We start from the raw sequence: 16,904 nt of genomic DNA, 5'->3' as shown, positions 1-16,904 counted from the left end.
CGTCAGTAATCCGGCCAACGGTTCATCCCAGCTGGTTGTTGAATTTAAACAAACCACGGTGGTGGCGACTCATGCGCTTGTCCTTTGAGCCATCCGGTATAGGCGAAGGCTGTTAATATATTATGGCTTGCTTCAGAGTTGTTGGAGTAAATTGGACCGTATGGCGGCGACTTGTACACATCCATTGGGCCGCTTGTATGAGCGGGTGTGACCCTGATATGCTGATATCAATTTGTCCGCAAGGACGGCAACTTGGTTGTTTTCATTGAGCAGCATGGCACGGCGGTATAACACCACTTTAAAGTGAATAATTACTCTACATATAAAAATATACAGATCAAAGTAAAGATAAACAATTTTTGATAAAAACAATATGTGTTAATAGCACAAATTTAAATGGATGTCCCCTGATTCGTCTGGATGATAGACGGACTATCCGCAGATCACCTTGGTAATGTTGCAGCCCATCGAGCGTAAACATAGTATTCCGACGATCAGCCATCTCTTCGTTTAGGAGTGTTTACTGTTCAGTACTGTTATCCTTATGCGAGAGATAATTTTTGTAACCTTGCTGCGGAACCTTTATACTCGCCAATTTACAGGATTGTTTTCCTCTTGGTAGATTTTTCTCTAAAAGCTGCCAGTCATTTTAAATTCTCTTTGCCCCTTCACTGCTTGTCTTTCCCACTGACACTCCATTCTGCTCATCAGTTGGCCAGGTTCCCAAAACCAAAGTATAGTAACCTCCACACGCAGCTTCTGTTGGCTTCATGGATTCACCGAGTGGGTATGGCTTGACCCGAATACTCAAATTTTGTTAGATTCGGAGCACTAAATTCTATAATCTGCAGCTGTCATCACCGGACAGATAAATTACGCAGCCAATAGTGGTTTCTGTACTTTCAGATTAAGCACTGGGTAACAACGGCCCAGGCACAAACACTCCAATGCATTGTACTTGGACAAAAACGGCTTGAGATCTCCTTCCAACATGTGAACAGACTGGCGATTCGACACTCATAGCTTCACAGTAACACTCAGATTTTTAAGATATCAAAAACGAATATTTTCAAATAAAGAAAAATAAAACTAAAAATAAATAATAAAACAGAAAAAGAAACAAAAAGAAGGAATAAAACGAAAAATAAAAACAAAAAAGAAAAACATAAATAGAGAAGAAAATGGGAAAAAAATGAAAACAAAAAATAGACAATAAAAAGATTTAAAAAGAAAGTTGGACATGAACGCGTCGTAGCCCAGTTGCTGTGCCCCTATGACCTCGATGCCGAGATCCGAAGTTCAAATCCCTCCTTTCCATCATGTTTTCTTATCTTTTCTCCTTAAAGAAAAACTAATGGATCGACCCGCTTAGAACTCGTAAGCGGGCGAGTCCGAGTTACGACTCGCAACGGGCGATAAATAGGGTCTGTGCCGTGGAGTAGGCAGACCAAGCGGCAAATTAATCGATTGGAAGTTACGCGTTGTCTGCCTCTTCGTCTCCAGGTCTCCTCATCTCAGCATCTGGCTAGGGTGCTCGCTGCTCGCCGTCGTTCTGCCGTCTGCTCCGAGACACCTGAACTCATGAAGGTAATTCTGCCTCCCTATTGCTGTGTGCGTGGTGTTCGGCAAATGAACGGATTAGTTATTAATTTCTATCTTTTATCAATTTGATGTGCTAAAAGAATGAAAAGATAGGAAAAGGGAAATGGAATTCTTTTCCAAGCGGATCGGTTCAACTTTAAGGAATTACTTCTGAATCTATTGCTGAAAATGCAAAACAATCTGGAAAGGAGCAACCTCTTGTAGATGACAATCCAAATCTAGTTAATATGCAAACTGATGATAGTTCAAATCTAGTCGAGGTAATGCCTGTAGGGGATCTCTCGAGAAACTTTGCTTATGTCCCTCGTGGAGGACATCTTGTTGCTCCTTACGGGAATCTTTCAGGATTCTTGTGGAGGATCTCCTTGGGTTCCTCATGGAGGGTTAGGTACTTGCCCCGAAGGGATGTACTCGCCTGCAATCATTCGTATTTTTTTTACAACGAAGCGCGTTTGTCTGTTCCTTTGTGAGCATCTCGTGAGGAGACCTTCACCAAAGGACTTGGCGAGGTGTTGTATACACTTTACAATAGCGACCCATACATATATACAATCTCAGCCCTCGCTTGCGGGATGCTCTCGTAGGGAAAAGACACTTGCGCGCCTCTTGAGAGGAAAGTATACATGCTGAGATGAATGCACACGAGTGTGTTGGATGCTTGCAACAATGACACCTAGGGGTGTCGTCTCCTTCTTGAAGGCGTTGTCATGACCTATATCTGTGCCTTTTTGCATCATCCGGGGAGCCCTAGGTCCGGTTTGTTGGACTGGACGGCGACAACGCCACAATATCATTTTCTTTTTACAAAGGCACTATGTTGTTTCTTGGCGGCGTTCTTGTTCTTGAATTTGGAGATGTTGATCGTCGTGTTGATTCAGGTTGTTTCTCATGGATCGTTGAACTCATTCTATACTTTTTCTATCAATGAAAATACTTTTTGAAAAAATACATAAACTTTGCGTATTTGTGAAAAAAATTGTATACATGTCCGAGTTGTATACGTGTTAGCCACCGTGTCAGACTGGGTACGTGCTGGTTTGCTAATAAGTCCTCGAGATCCCCACGTCTCCAAACCGACTCCACAGTCCAATCCCCAATCCCTAATCCACCGCTTGCCTGCCCTCGCGGATCTCTCCGGCCGCCAACCACCGCCGCCGCCCGCCGACCGACCCAAACCCGGCGCCCCCACTCGCCGCGCGCCGCTCCCAGCCCCTCGCAAACCCACTCCCCTCCCCTCCGCACGTTCCCGGCGGCGCCGGCGGCGCGATGGGGAAGAGCGACTTCCTGACGCCCAAGGCGATCGCGAACCGGATCAAGGCCAAGGGGCTGCAGAAGCTGCGGTGGTACTGCCAGATGTGCCAGAAGCAGTGCCGCGACGAGAACGGCTTCAAGTGCCACTGCATGTCGGAGTCGCACCAGCGGCAGATGGCCATCTTCGGCCAGGCCCCCGACCGCGTCGTTGAGGGCTTCTCCGACGAGTTCCTCGAGGAGTTCCTCACCCTGCTCCGCCGCGCCCACCGCAGCTCCCGCGTCGCCGCCACCGTCATCTACAACGAGTTCATCGCCGACCGCCACCACGTGCACATGAACTCCACCCGCTGGGCCACGCTCACCGAGTTCGTCAAGTTCCTCGGCCGCGAGGGCCACGCCAAGGTCGAGGACACGCCCAAGGGCTGGTTCATCACCTACATCGACCGCGACTCGGAGCAGGCCATCAAGGCCAGGCTCAAGCGCAAGAGGGTCAAGTCCGACCTCGCCGAGGACGAGCGCCAGGAGCTCATGATTGCCCGTCAGATCGAGCGTGCACAGAAAGCCCAGGCTAATGGCGAAGAAGACGATGATGCTAATGCTGATGATGACCTCGGCAGCGAGGATGATGAGTATTCGGGATCAGACGAGGATGATCAGGAAGAACATCAGGAGGAGGGGAAAGAGGCCAATAAGCCAACTGGGAAGATTGCCATTGCGCTCCAGCGGGCTGTGCCGCCGCCTAAGATTAATCCTTTTGATGATAAGCCAAAGATGAAATTTGGCTTCGAGGAGGAAGAGGAGGAGGTGCCCAACAAGAAGGCGAAAGTTGCAGGGAAGGCAACAGACACCAGGAGGTCGGCAATTGATGATCTGATGAAGGAGGAGGAGAAGGCCAAGGAGCGGAGCAACCGGAAGGACTACTGGCTGTGCCCTGGTATCGTTGTCAAGGTGATGAGCAAGTCGCTGGCCGAGAAGGGGTACTACAAGCAGAAGGGGTTGGTGAAGAGGGTGATTGATAAGTATGTCGGGGAGATTGAGATGCTGGAGAGCAAGCATGTTCTCAGGGTCGACCAGGATGAGCTTGAGACTGTCCTCCCGCAGATTGGTGGGCTGGTGCGGATTGTTAACGGGGCTTACCGGGGCTCGAATGCAAGGCTGCTCTCAGTGGACACAGAGAGATTCTCCGCCAAACTGCAGGTTGAAAAGGGCCTCTATGATGGGAAAGTTCTCAAGGCTATTGAGTATGAGGACATTTGCAAGGTTGCTCAGTGAGATAGGATGGAGTCTCATTTCAATTCCAGAAGCAATTCCAGCGGCATTTGCAAGGTTGCTTAGTGAAATGGAGTTATGGACCCAATGTACTAGCTCTGTCTGTCTTCCTGGCAATGTATGTGCAACTATGCTTGTGCTAGAATGTTGTCTATCTAAGAAGTTTGAGGTGTCGATATTTCTAGTTCATTCTTGCTGCTGAAAGTGCACTGCAAAAAGATCATCTGATATTTGTTCGCCTTCTGCTTGGTGGCTAGAATAATATGACAATTTTGCAACACTTGCTCAACTTCTTCATATTTGTTTACAGTCAATCTTGTTACCAGTTTTTAGTTGTATAGTATTGGTAATCTGAGACATTCTGGACTGGAAATATCATTGCGGTGCTTCTTGCTTCGGACAGTTAACAATTTCTGGACTGGAAATATCATTGTGGCGCTTCTTGCTTCCGACAGTTAACAATTGTGCATCCTCTGCTTTTACCGTATGACTTCTACCTTAAGAAAGCTGAAAAAAAGGCACTCCATGTAATTGATTAAGTTTGCTGCATAGTTTTTGTGCTCTGGCTTTGTCATCTTACTATAAGTATTCCTTCAAAAAATAGTATACATGTGGAAATGCCAATCACACTGGAGAGCTCTATCATGATTGTTCAGGCAGCCCCACCTGAATTGTTTGTACCTTAAATCTCTTATACCAATTAAAGTAGTGATCTAAACACTCTTACATTTCTTTACGGAGGGAGTACCAATATACTGTTCTGTTTTCAATGGCAGTGAGACACTTTTACCTTGTCCATCTTCCCAGTCTAAAGAAACTCATCCAAGTTAACTTTGTTACCTTAATTCTGTCCACCTTAACAAATCTTCTTCAGCTTCCTTTATAACATATGGAATATAACAGGATATCCAAGAAGCTGCTTTTGACATAGATTGCTTCCATTCAATTGCTGTATGTGCTTTTTATCTGATAACTCAGTTCAATGTCCTGGGGAGTCTCCTGTGAGATTATAATGAATGTTGTATCCTCAATTTATTATGGTATTCAATCCAAAATACTTCTCATGAGTCATGAGTCATTAATATGACCCTTCGATGGTTACATTGTATCACTATCCATAAGACACTTCAATTCCTCCGAGTTTAATGTTGCAATCCATAGCTCATACTATATCATTTATCTTGTTTTCAATGGCAGTGAGACACTTTTGCCCTGTTGATCTTCCCGGCCTAAAGAAACTCATCCTAGTTAGTTCTACTCTTTAGCTTCATTTATCGCATTATTTTTTTTCTGCGTCAGCAAATAAGCATATGTGGATATTAAAGGAGATCCAAGTGGCTGCTATTGAGTATTGACATTGAAATTCTCTATGTGCTTTTATCTGATAACACAGTTGAAACTGGACACATGGCAAATCCAACACTGCCCTGAGTTGTCTCATGTGACTGCAATGAATTGTTTGCAGTCTCCTGAATGTTATGGTATTCAATCCAAGATACTTCCTCATGAATAGAGTCCTTGGATGATTATGCTGTATCACTATCTGTGAGATACTCCAGTTCCTCTGAGTCTCGTACTTCATCATTTAATTGTTAAGGTGTCAGTATAGCACTGTAGCCATGTCTTGACACATGCAAATTTTATGTTATTGGAAGGACTATAGAGTACAGACACAGCTGTCTAACCGGAACCATTATATCTTAAGCCACACAAAAATAAAAATATATATCTGCATGGATGAAGCTAAATCGGAATTTTCCTCTTTACAAAGTTCTGATGGACAGTGTATTGTCCCTATCATGGTAATCATTGTGCGTATGCTTGTTTCGGACCATAAAGTTTCCTGATTGGTTGGTTGAATAGATTTGGTAGGTCTGACTGCAGAAAGTGACCATGTATTTTAAAATTTCATTTACATATTTCGGTCCCGTCAGACAAGGTAGATAATGCAAGTCCCTTTTTATCCTCTTACTACAGTAACTATGGATTTAGCTTCAGTAAAAGCTAAATCCATAGTTACTGTAGTGAGAATATATTATGCAAGTGATTGTTATCATCTACTGTTGACATTTTATCCTATGTGTTTTCTGCTGTGACTCGGTTTCTTCCAGAATAAAGCATCTGCCATACTATAACCACTTCTGTAGGTAGAAGAATATAAATTTCCAATATTCATCTTTCAGGCTATCAGTGATTATCTCCTGAGAATATGGAAGTGATCTCCATGCATGTGCCAGTGCTACCCACGCCAACTTGCTTATCAAGGAAGTCTGTGCCGGATCTGGGTGATTTGTGTCAGCTATGTGGCCAATGGCATGTGCAGCCTGATCTCTGGTACCTTGATCTGCTCAGATGCCATGTTTTCAGTTGCCATGTGCATGACATGTTACCTTAAGAAAGAAGGGGAGCAACAGTTACTTCAGTTATGCATCTGGTGCAACAATTTCCGCGTGGCAGGGGCAGAACTTCTTTGCTTACTTTAAGATGTGACCTTGGTTCTGACAGCAATTTCCATCTCGTTTGAGATGTGTGGACAGAACGAAAGAATTGCTCAAGTTCAGATGCAGGTATTGCGGTTGATGTCCTGTGCTGCCCCTGATGACTGGAAAGGAGTTCCAACTTTGTGGTATACAGGCCAGAATAGAGAGCCATCTGATTCATATATCTCTCTAGTTAAAGGTACGTGCTGTATGTTATCTTATAAGAGTGATCTGCCTTAGTTCTTGGTTGCTTAAATGGACATCTTCTGATTGTACTGTAGTACTTCGCTGTACCGATATGCGTAATTTGGCTAACTTGTTGTCTTGCAGAGAATCCCTGTTATTAGTTTACTTCTACAAACATGATGTCATCGCTCATGTCCTCCTGGGAGCAGAAATCTCTCGAATTAGCAACAGCGTAGATTGTTCTGTTTTTGTTGCCCAAAACTCAAACTCAGAAGCCTCTCCTTTTCAGGTGAACATGGATGCAGCGGAACTTTGCCTTCAGGAGTGAACTAAACGTGGGAATTACAGAATATCGTGAAGTTTGAGCACGACATCGACACAATAACCCCCAAATCCGTGAATGATTACCAGAAGGAAAACAGAGGAGTAAACAAATCCAAATCCGTTAATATACTATATTCCGCAAGCACCTTTTTGTTTCAGAGTCAAACACTAAAACCTGCAAGAGTAGACGGGCAGTTCGCGCTGCCACCTAAAGCTAGGACTAGAGCAGTCCTTTTCCGATACATGAACTGTTATTTGGCCTTGCAGCAATGATGAGGTTGAAGCAAATCATGGTGGTGGTTGCTCAGATAAGCGGAGCAGAGCGGGCGCTGATTGCTCATCATTAGCAGGGGATGAGAGAATCTTCCATCAGTTGGATCGCACTTTGAGAGGTCAGGTTTCTGACATGATATTGAAAGAACAACCTCTTCACAAATATAGAATAAAATCCAGTGGCCGTGTCCAAAACGTCAGGAATCTTTCATCGGTTTCGCACTGAACATTCCTTGCCTTTACCTCGACCAAATTCAGTTGATCAGACGACATAACATAAGGATACCCTAGTTCCTAGTAGTTGCTGTACTTGTTTTACTTTCTTCAGCAACCTAGTAGCCAAATAATCACATGATGGTATGTTTATCTTTGTAACCTTTTTCTTTCTCCCCTTTTTAGGGCAGCATGGTGCTGAGCTTACCTTCTCCCATGCAAACACATGTCGAGCCAGTGAAGTGGAAGAAAAGTAAGTGCTTCTGGTTTCACTGCAGAAGGGAGTAGAGTCCTTCAGAGTTTGCACTACATTTGCTAACTATGGTAGTTACAGGTAATCAATCTGATGAAGATAGCAAAGAACTCCAGAAACTAGTGGTGCCGGCCCGTTGTTTCGCTTTGCATTAGTTTAGTATCATCCTAAGAGCAGAGCATATAAAACAGAGCTCCGGGGCTTAAACAAAGCCTCGTATCAAGCCATTGATTAGAACATCAGAGCTAACCCGTTGAACACGCTAACCCGCGACTCAACACTCGTCCAATCCAAGCCCCTATATATTGTCAGTCCCTTTACAACTCTTTGCACCAGGCCAAGGAGGCAGCAGCAGCAGCAGCAGCCTGAGACAAGAGACCCACCCACACCAACACCCACACCAACACGCACACACACACTGGCAATGGGGGAGCAAGGCAGGGCGAGCAACAAGATCAGGGACATCGTGAGGCTGCAGCAGCTCCTCAGGAAGTGGAAGCGGCTCGCGCTCACGCCCAAGGCCGGCAGCAGGCACGGTGGTGGCGGTGGTGCTGCCGGCGTCCCGCGGGGCTTCTTCGCGGTGTGCGTCGGGGAGGAGATGAGGAGGTTCGTGATCCCCACGGAGTACCTCGGGCACTGGGCGTTCGAGGAGCTGCTCAGGGAGGCCGAGGAGGAGTTCGGGTTCCGGCACGAGGGCGCCCTGAGGATCCCCTGCGACGTGGAGGTGTTCGAGGGCATCCTGAGGCTTGTGGGCGGGAAGAAGGAGGCCCTGTCCTACAGCTCTTCGGAGCATGGGATCTTGTGCACATGATGGTGGTGGCCACTTGTTTTCCGTTGTCCATTTGTTCCCATTCTTGGTTCTTGGTTCTTCTGAGGGGAAGAGGAGAAAGAGTTCGTCGGCTATGAGCTTTACTTGTCCATTATTTGTTCCATTCTTGGTTCTCGATTCTTCGAAGGAGAAGAGGAGGAAGAGTTCATCGTCTACGAGCTTCGATGAGCTTCGGCGGTTTGTATAAGAGGGCGTAATGAAGGAGCCGCATTCTTTTTGAGTAAAAATTGAAGGATTCGAAATGAGTATCTTATCTTAGGTAAAAACTCCTTCATAAATAATAATTCACTTATTCTTTGTTCTCCAGTTCCGTATGTAAGGAATAGTTTGACCTCTGTAATCTGTCCACACTCCGGTTGCTTTCTTGCTCAACACTTGCAATAATGAGATGTCTTTTGTTGTTGTTGCGAATATGCAATAATGAGATGTCAACTCCATGTGTCTCAGTTGATGTTCAAACTTGTGTTCGCATGTGCCATGTAGCCAGTATCCAATAGTTCTGTCCTGATTTACTTGTGAAGCAGCTAGTATTCAACACTACTAAATCAGAAACAGTTCAAGTGAAGTCAATGGTTTAACCTATCACAGTCTGCACAGATGCCTTGTTAAACTGCTTGCTGGCTCCCTCGAGACATTTTGGATGCTCTAAACTAGCACCTCTCTTGTTGTCCAATTGGTTCTTCACACATGTGCTCTGTTGATGTACCACAGAAAGAATATTGCAGCGTTGTCCACTGTCTTGCAACTTGTTTTTGAGACTTGAAATGTTGAGAGCTCCAGGAAAAGGAGGGAAGACGGGCGTACAGTTTACACATGGGAAGAGAATACATAGCACAGTACATGGTAAAATTATTCAGTATGTTAGCTGCTTGTTCTCTTGGCTCCTCTTATGGACCGCTGCCCTTCCATATTGAGTGAACTCTTGGGTGCGTCTTCAGTTCAGTCGCCACGTGCTCCTTGGGATAGCATGTGCTTTGCCGGTGGCAAGGACGGTGCACGCCCGTGGACAATGTGCTTTGCGGGAACCAAAGTTGAGCCCCAAAATGCATAATCTTGGCCAAGTTGGCACGGAGGGGAAGGGATGGCTTCACGACCCTCCTTGGTGTGGACTCTGCCCTCGGTGCTCCTGAGATGGCGTCTCTCTCAGCATCTGTCTGAAGTGTTTCCCCACGTCGTGGTTTGGAACCTTCTTCCATGATTTGATGAGGGCGTCATGTGATCCGTCTCCCTCGGCGGAAGATTGGAGGCCATGCACCCCCCCGGCGTCTCCTTCCCACGTAAGTAGGCGAACTTGAAGCGGGCAAGTATTGTACAGACTTCCTTCCTCATTCTGTTCGCACTAGTTTGATTTCTTGCTCAGCACTTGTAATAATGAGATGTCGACTCCAAGTGTCTGAGTTGATCTTCAAACTTTGGTTCCTACCATGTAGACAGTACCCAATGTTTCTGTCTTATTTTGCTTACCCAAATGATAACGCCCACACGTGTGACATGCTTGCACATCGCCCACACGTCTTGATCCATGTTGATTCTGTTTTTCATGAATCCTTAAGGATCTGTTAGAATCTGAGTGCCACGTCGGCATCATCACGTGTGTGGGCGTTGGATAGTTCGCTCACATGCCCCGCAACACGCGGTTTGCTAGCTGCTTTATGTGGGCGAACTAGTTTCTGCCCACACAGCCACCATCTATTTCACGCGCGTATGGGCGAACTGCTTTTCGCCCACATGACACTCGTATGTTATTGGATGTCAACTGCAGTTGCGCGTACATGACAACTAGGTAAACACACACGGCAACTATAATTCGTTGCTAGACGGCAACTGCAGTTGCACGTACGTGGCAACCAGATAAACACACATGACAACTATGATTAACCATACATGACAACTATGGTTGCACCACACATGGCAACTAGGTAAACACACATGACAGCTATTGTTTGATCATCAGTGGCAAGTAGTTAATCACACACGGCACCTATGGTTTGATTACACGCATCAACTACCATAAATTAGACATGGCAACTATAGTTAATCAAAACAGAGAAAGTTGCCATGCTTTTACAACTACATTTGTCATCCCAGATAACTACATCTGTCATCCCGGATGACAACTAAATCGTCATCCCGCGGGTACCTAACGTAACTGCGTCAGGACGTGCGGGCGGATTTGCTTTGTGCCACACGCGCGAGATGGGGATGAGTAGTACTTATTGAGCGTGTAGCACGAAATAACCGCGCCCACATGTGTGGGCAATTCTAATGTTCGCCCACACACAACCCATGTGAGTTGTCTCCTGCTCACGCGACACATGATGTGTGGACGGATGGTCTAGTATGCCACACGTGTGGGCGTTATCAGAACCCTTTGCTTAGACAACCATTCAATGAATCTGCAACCGTCAAGGGAAGTGGATGCTTTAACTTGGTAAGTCCAGATATCTTGTTAAGCTGCTTCCTGACACATGGACGCCCTTGAACTGTCGTATAAGATGAGCTTCTGCGAGCTGCATTCTTTTTGAGTAAAAATGAAGGATTCAAAACAAGTGTGTTAGGCACACAAAAATACCTGCATAAATAATAATTCACTTATTCTTTGTTCTCCTATTCCATATGACCTCTGCAATCTGTCTACACTTTGGTTGCTTTCTTGCTCAACACTTGCAATAATGAGATGTCAACTCCATGTGTCTCAGTTGATCTTCAGACTTGCAGTCAGTACCCAATAGTTCTGTCCTGATTTACTTAAGCAGCAAGTAATACTAAATCAGAAACAGCTCGAGTGAATTCAATGCTTTAACCTGGCACAGTTGCCTTGTTAAACCGCTTGCTGACACATGGACTCTCCCTTGAGATATCTGGATGCGCTAAACTAGCACCTCTCTTGTTGTCCAATTGGTTCTCGGGAAATTTATAGCTCGGATGTCACTGGCAGTTTTCGAAGGAAGACGCCGTACAGTTTTACACATATCAATAGCGCCAGTTTAAGGAAAATACTTGCATGGTAAAATCATTCAGTATGTTATCTGTTTGCCCTCTTGGGAATTTCTCTCGTTCGGTGACCCTACCGCGGCCGTCACCGCTCTTCCGTCCTCGGCAGTGCATTCTTCGGTAATACATCCTCGGTGGCGGAGCACGGTCCTTTGGAGCATGTGCTGTGCCGGTGGCAAGGACGGTGCACTCACGCACGCGGACAATGTGCCTTGCGGAAACCAAGTTGCGCCCCGAAATGCATAATCTTGGCCTGCCTGGCTGACCCGTTGGCACGGAGGGGATGGCTTCACGACTCTTCCTTGGTGTGGACTCTGCCCTCCGGTGCTCCTGAGATGGAGTCTCAGGGTCTGTCTCAAGTGTCTCCCCTCCTCGTGGTTTGGAAGGAACCTTCTCCATGATTGGCTGAGGGTTAGCCTCTCCTTCGCACGCAACCAGGCGGTCTCGAAGCAAGGAGGTATTGTACATGCTGCCTGCCTCGGCCTTTTTTTTTCACGAACACGCATTGATGCGTATCATTCTATTGATAGAGAGAAGAGAGAACGAGGGTTTGCCGACCTTGACCGCGTACTCAAGATGGCGCGGGCAAGGTAGGCAGTGAGTGAGCAGGGGGGAGGATGCTCAGTACAGAGGTTCAAGTTACAGGTAAAATCTAAAATGTTTGTACGCACTGCCTGCCTCAGCCTGACACCAGAAAACTGAGATGACGTCCCAACTATATCTGCCTGCAGTCTCTCTTCTCGTCGTGGTATGGAACCTTCTCAATGGCTGGCTGAGGGCGACATGTGATCCATCTCCCTCGGCGTTTGCCTCGACTGAGGGATGGTAGTGGTGGGAAAGCACTCCCATCCCTGGCATCTCCTCAGGCCGGCGGGGAGGCGGTCTCCGGGCGAGCAGGTATTCTACTTCATTTGGAAGAAGCAAAGCAGTACTGTAGTATGCAATTTTTAAAGGTACTAGATCATTGATGGCGCGCGTTGCTGCACCCATTCATCTTGAATTTATGATAAATAGACACAAATGAGTTATTTCATGAAAGATTTTCATTTTCTTTTAAAACAAGACACCCAATACAGTAGTAAATAATATTGTATTATATCCGTTCGGAGCAGGGAGTACTAAGTTGGAACGAAGCAACAAATATTTCACTCAGTGAAACAGTGGCAGCAATAACCTTAAACATTGACCCGCAGCTGGCACACTTGCATTTTTGTATCCAATCATAGGGACAGAAAAAATACAAATGCAATAGTTACTACGAGGATGCAAGTAAAATCTTCATATTATGTTGACGCTGCATACATGGTGCATCCCTCTGAAAAACAGGTCCTCTGCTGCACACTCCCTTGAAATGATTAGAACATGTTTTTATCACAAACACAGTAAAAAACAAAATTCTTTACTATTGAGATCTCAAGCTTTCTTTGGCCGTTCCTGCAAGTCTTACAAGCTCTCCCCAGACTACACACGAGCAGGAAAGAGGTCAAACATGCTTCTGGAAACAAGATGCATTTATACTCAACAATCGTACCAAGTAACAACAAAATAAGAATGTCGGAAGTTGATATTATCTCGACCTTCTTCAACTGCACAATCTATACCTATGGGCACAAGTACCAGCAGATTCCATGGAATTCCTTCGTTAGCTCGGTAACAATCGAGGTAAAAATCCAGGCAACAACCCAAAAGAAACATGAATACACCACGGCATTTGACACAGATGGGAAACAAGATGAACCATCATCATATACCTACAACTAAGCTATGAACAGACAAGGGTACTGTACTACATTCACCTGATTAGCTGGACAAATTCGACATTCATTTTGCAGCACTATATCTTGCAGGATGTTGGCCCCTCCTGACCAATTAACCCATGTGATGGTCATATTAAAACCGTATGAGATCGTGGTGCGTATCCCGTCCCCCGCGTCGCCCTCCCTGGCGGCGACGGGGGAACCCAGGCCCGGCGGCCTACAACCTTCCCACCTCTCTCCCCACCTCGCCGCCACTGGAGGAACGGCCGGCGAAGCCGGCGCCGGCTCCCGGGATGGTGGCGGCGGGGCGACTTGGCGGGATCCAGCACTCCCCCCAATCTGACCATCCCTTTCGATGGTGAGGGTCCGGATCTGAGGCGGCGGCCTCCCTGGTGCGGACGGCGCTTCTCCGGCGGCGGGGAGTGCTCGTCGGTGAGGTAGGCCGGTTCCCCTCGGCTGCGCGGGCAGCGAGATCCCGGTGGGCACAGGTCATGGCGCGGGGAGGCCCCGGGCTCCCCTCGTCAGATCGGATGCGATCCTGGTCCGCTCGTGATGCATGACCTTCGACCGTCCTGGATCTCCGGCGTACACGCGCCTGTTGATGATGTGGCTGGTTCGGAGGTGGCGGCAGGGTGCTTGGCCGGGGGAAACCCTTGGCCGCCGGTGGCGGTCACGGCGTCGATGGCGTCCCGGACGCCATTCCCTCCTTGGTGGCGGCGCCGAGGCTAAACCTCCCCTGCCTCTCCCCTTCCCCTGCGCCCGAGTGAAAACCCTAGCCCCGGTGGCTAAGCGGCGGCGGCGCCACAGCGTCGTCACCTTCTTGAAGGCGCCGACTTGGGCATGGGGATGCTGGGTGTGCATGGCGTGCTTGTCTGGTTCCTGGTGGCGGCCCGCCTGATCTACTGCGTCGCAACTCCGGGCAGTGTCTCGGGGCTGCGGTGCTTCTCTTCCGGCCGTGTCTCCGATGGGGACCTCGCCCTTCCTCACCCTGTACATGCCGTGGTGGAGCGGTACTTCATCTCACTCATTGATGGCGGCGAAGATCGGTGGCATGGCGCTGCGGAGGCTCGCCGCCCGATGCGCGGAGATGGACTCGCGCAGGAGGAGGTTGCTGTCTGGCGTCATGGTGACGTCGATGGTAGAGTGGCCAGACAAGGTAGAAGCCTCAATATGATCTGAAGACGGACATGTGGAAGATGGCGGCGACGACACACGAGTGCGTCTGACCGGATTGTGCCCCAGACCCGGTATGTGGCTCGGCTGGGGCTTCTGAATATGTTTCGGTTTCCGGCTTTTGATGTTAGGCTTAGGTGAGTGGTTTGGGTAGTGGCCCAGCTAGCACCCCTTCATCATTTTGGATAGGAGTAGCGGCATGTGTTGCCAAGATGATGGATTCAGACTCATTGTTGTAATACTTTGTAAGGTCCTGAGAATAATCAATAAAGTGGCCGTATGCATCTTCCAGATGCAGAGGCCGGGGGTCATCCTCCTTTTCTAAAAAAAATATTAAAACCATCTACAAGGGAAATCAAGGTGGCAAATGCGAACACTGGAATCTGCAGCAACATTGCCATAGGCCAATATGTTTACGCTATTTGTCCAAGTAATAAATTATATGAGTCTAGATAAACAAATTTATGTTGTACTTTCAGGAACCATAGTTACATGGCAAATTTCATGTAGGAAGAGCCAAAGATCTCATAAAGTACTTTGTGTTCTTGTTCTAGAGGAAAGGAAAGCAATGATAGAATGCTATGAAACAGAGACTTCCTATAGTTCCACAAAAGAAAAGACTTGCTACAGTCAACTGGATAAGTATGTAGTAACCAAAGGTTGGCCAATATCAAAATGCAAGTTAAGTATTTATGCACAAAGAGGGAAATCACACACACTATCAATTCTATTATTGATGGTAACGAATATTGAGCAGTATATATAGCACAAAGAGGGAATATGTTTTGATTTTTCTAAAACCAAAGAGCAATATATAATCGATCAATGATTTACTTGGGGACTACAGAAATTTCCAACTTCTTTGCGCTGTAAATGGGAGAAAGAAAAAAGACGTTAATACATACATCTAAAAACAATGGTGGTATGAAAGATCAAAAACTGCGGTTTACATAAATGCTGCAAACTTCAGTAAATATTCATTTGGCTCGATTTTTGTAAATATTCATTCTCGTGATGCTGCTATGTGGCTTTATTTATAAAGTCAGGCTCTGGCCTTTTTTCTAAAAAAAAGCGGCTCACCTTCAGTCAAACTATGAGCCTCGCCCTCGAGAACATCCACGATAGAGGGTTGGCATTCGTTGCAAATCGATAGGAGGAGTAGAGTACTACCTTCCTCCTGGTGTATTAGCCCTCTTGCATTTCAGGTCAAATTTTAACCTTTAATTTAACTATCAAAAAATAAGTTACATACCAAAAATAAAGTTATTACAGAGATAATATCATCGCAAGTCATAGAACTTGTGCTAGACATTTAGTTTGGTGCTGGCATTTTAAGAATACGGATTTGTAGTCATCTTGTTTTTTAACACATTGCATACGCAAGCGCTTATACATATTGTAGTCATTTAACTTGACATCACGTATAAATACAGTCACAAAGTGCATATGGCCCCACTGTCAGGCAGTGATAGAGGAGGGCGACATATTTGTGAAGAAAACCCCTTGTCTTTATTTATTTGCGGAAAAGGCCCTCCCGAGGGGCATTGTGGCTTGGGAAAATAGAAACTAAAAAAGGCAACGCGGTGATTCGTACCGATGCCTCAGGGGCAAAGTAAATCACACATGGCCTAAGAGCATCTCTAGCAGACCCCGCATAAGCGGTCAAACCCGCAAAAAATTTGTGTTTTACAGTTTTGGGCGAAAAAAGTGTTCAGAACAGAAACCGTAAAAGTAGTCCAACCCGTAAATTTTTTAAGAGCCACCACAAATGCACACCCGAAACCCGTATCTTTGAGGGCTCATTCGGTTTGGAGGAAATCAAAACGTAGGAATTAGGAGTAGTATAGGAATATGATAGGATGGCACTTGCCATCCTAAGGAATTGACTTGCCTCGTTCCTACGCGTAAAATGAGCTTTGAGTGGATGTGTAGTTTCCTCCAAAAACACAGAAAATGAGTAGTATTCCTACGAAATTCCTGCATGCATTTCCTACAAACCGAATGCATACATAGGAAATTTTCCTCCGGAATCCTTATTCCTATGTTTTTCCTATGAAAATCCTCCAAACCGAATGAGGCCTGAAGGTTGGAAGGCCGAATATAGGGGGGCCCGTATACCGGTCAAGCCTCGTCAGAGCAAACACGCCGCCGCGGAGTTTGCCGGAATCCGCCCTGAACTTGCTGGAATTCATCACCGCACATCGGAAAAGGCCGCTAGACGCCGCAATCGATCGCTGCCGGTTCGAATTGGACGAGCTCGACATCGTCGTGGCCTCCCATTACCTCAGCCTGGCCGCCGG

The 16,904-nt window shown here is 46.5% G+C and overlaps 2 protein-coding genes across 2 annotated transcripts; both read left to right on the top strand.

Moving 5' to 3' along the window:
* The first annotated feature begins 2,665 nt into the window (after window positions 1-2,665).
* LOC125514254 (KIN17-like protein) lies at window positions 2,666-4,402 on the top strand. Its single transcript, XM_048679548.1, has one exon. It carries the CDS (start codon window positions 2,869-2,871, stop codon window positions 4,123-4,125), a length of 1,257 nt encoding a protein of 418 aa, XP_048535505.1. The 5' UTR covers window positions 2,666-2,868; the 3' UTR covers window positions 4,126-4,402.
* A 1,815-nt stretch (window positions 4,403-6,217) lies between these two features.
* LOC125514255 (indole-3-acetic acid-induced protein ARG7-like) lies at window positions 6,218-9,091 on the top strand. Its single transcript, XM_048679549.1, has 3 exons — window positions 6,218-6,801; window positions 7,078-7,504; window positions 7,785-9,091. The coding sequence occupies exon 3, from the start codon at window positions 8,276-8,278 to the stop codon at window positions 8,660-8,662; it is 387 nt and encodes a 128-aa protein (XP_048535506.1). The 5' UTR covers window positions 6,218-6,801; window positions 7,078-7,504; window positions 7,785-8,275; the 3' UTR covers window positions 8,663-9,091.
* Window positions 9,092-16,904: the final 7,813 nt, after the last annotated feature.

This window comes from Triticum urartu, chromosome 6, assembly GCF_003073215.2.
Source record: "Triticum urartu cultivar G1812 chromosome 6, Tu2.1, whole genome shotgun sequence".
In the NCBI taxonomy this organism is placed as follows: Eukaryota; Viridiplantae; Streptophyta; class Magnoliopsida; order Poales; family Poaceae; genus Triticum; species Triticum urartu.
This window is presented reverse-complemented; position numbering and strand designations above follow the sequence as displayed.

Bases quoted from the DNA above. Each gene is read 5' to 3' on its own strand.
- LOC125514254 (XM_048679548.1), top strand. From the start codon at position 2,869: ATGGGGAAGAGCGACTTCCTGACGCCCAAGGCGATCGCGAACCGGATC.
- LOC125514255 (XM_048679549.1), top strand. From the start codon at position 8,276: ATGGGGGAGCAAGGCAGGGCGAGCAACAAGATCAGGGACATCGTGAGG.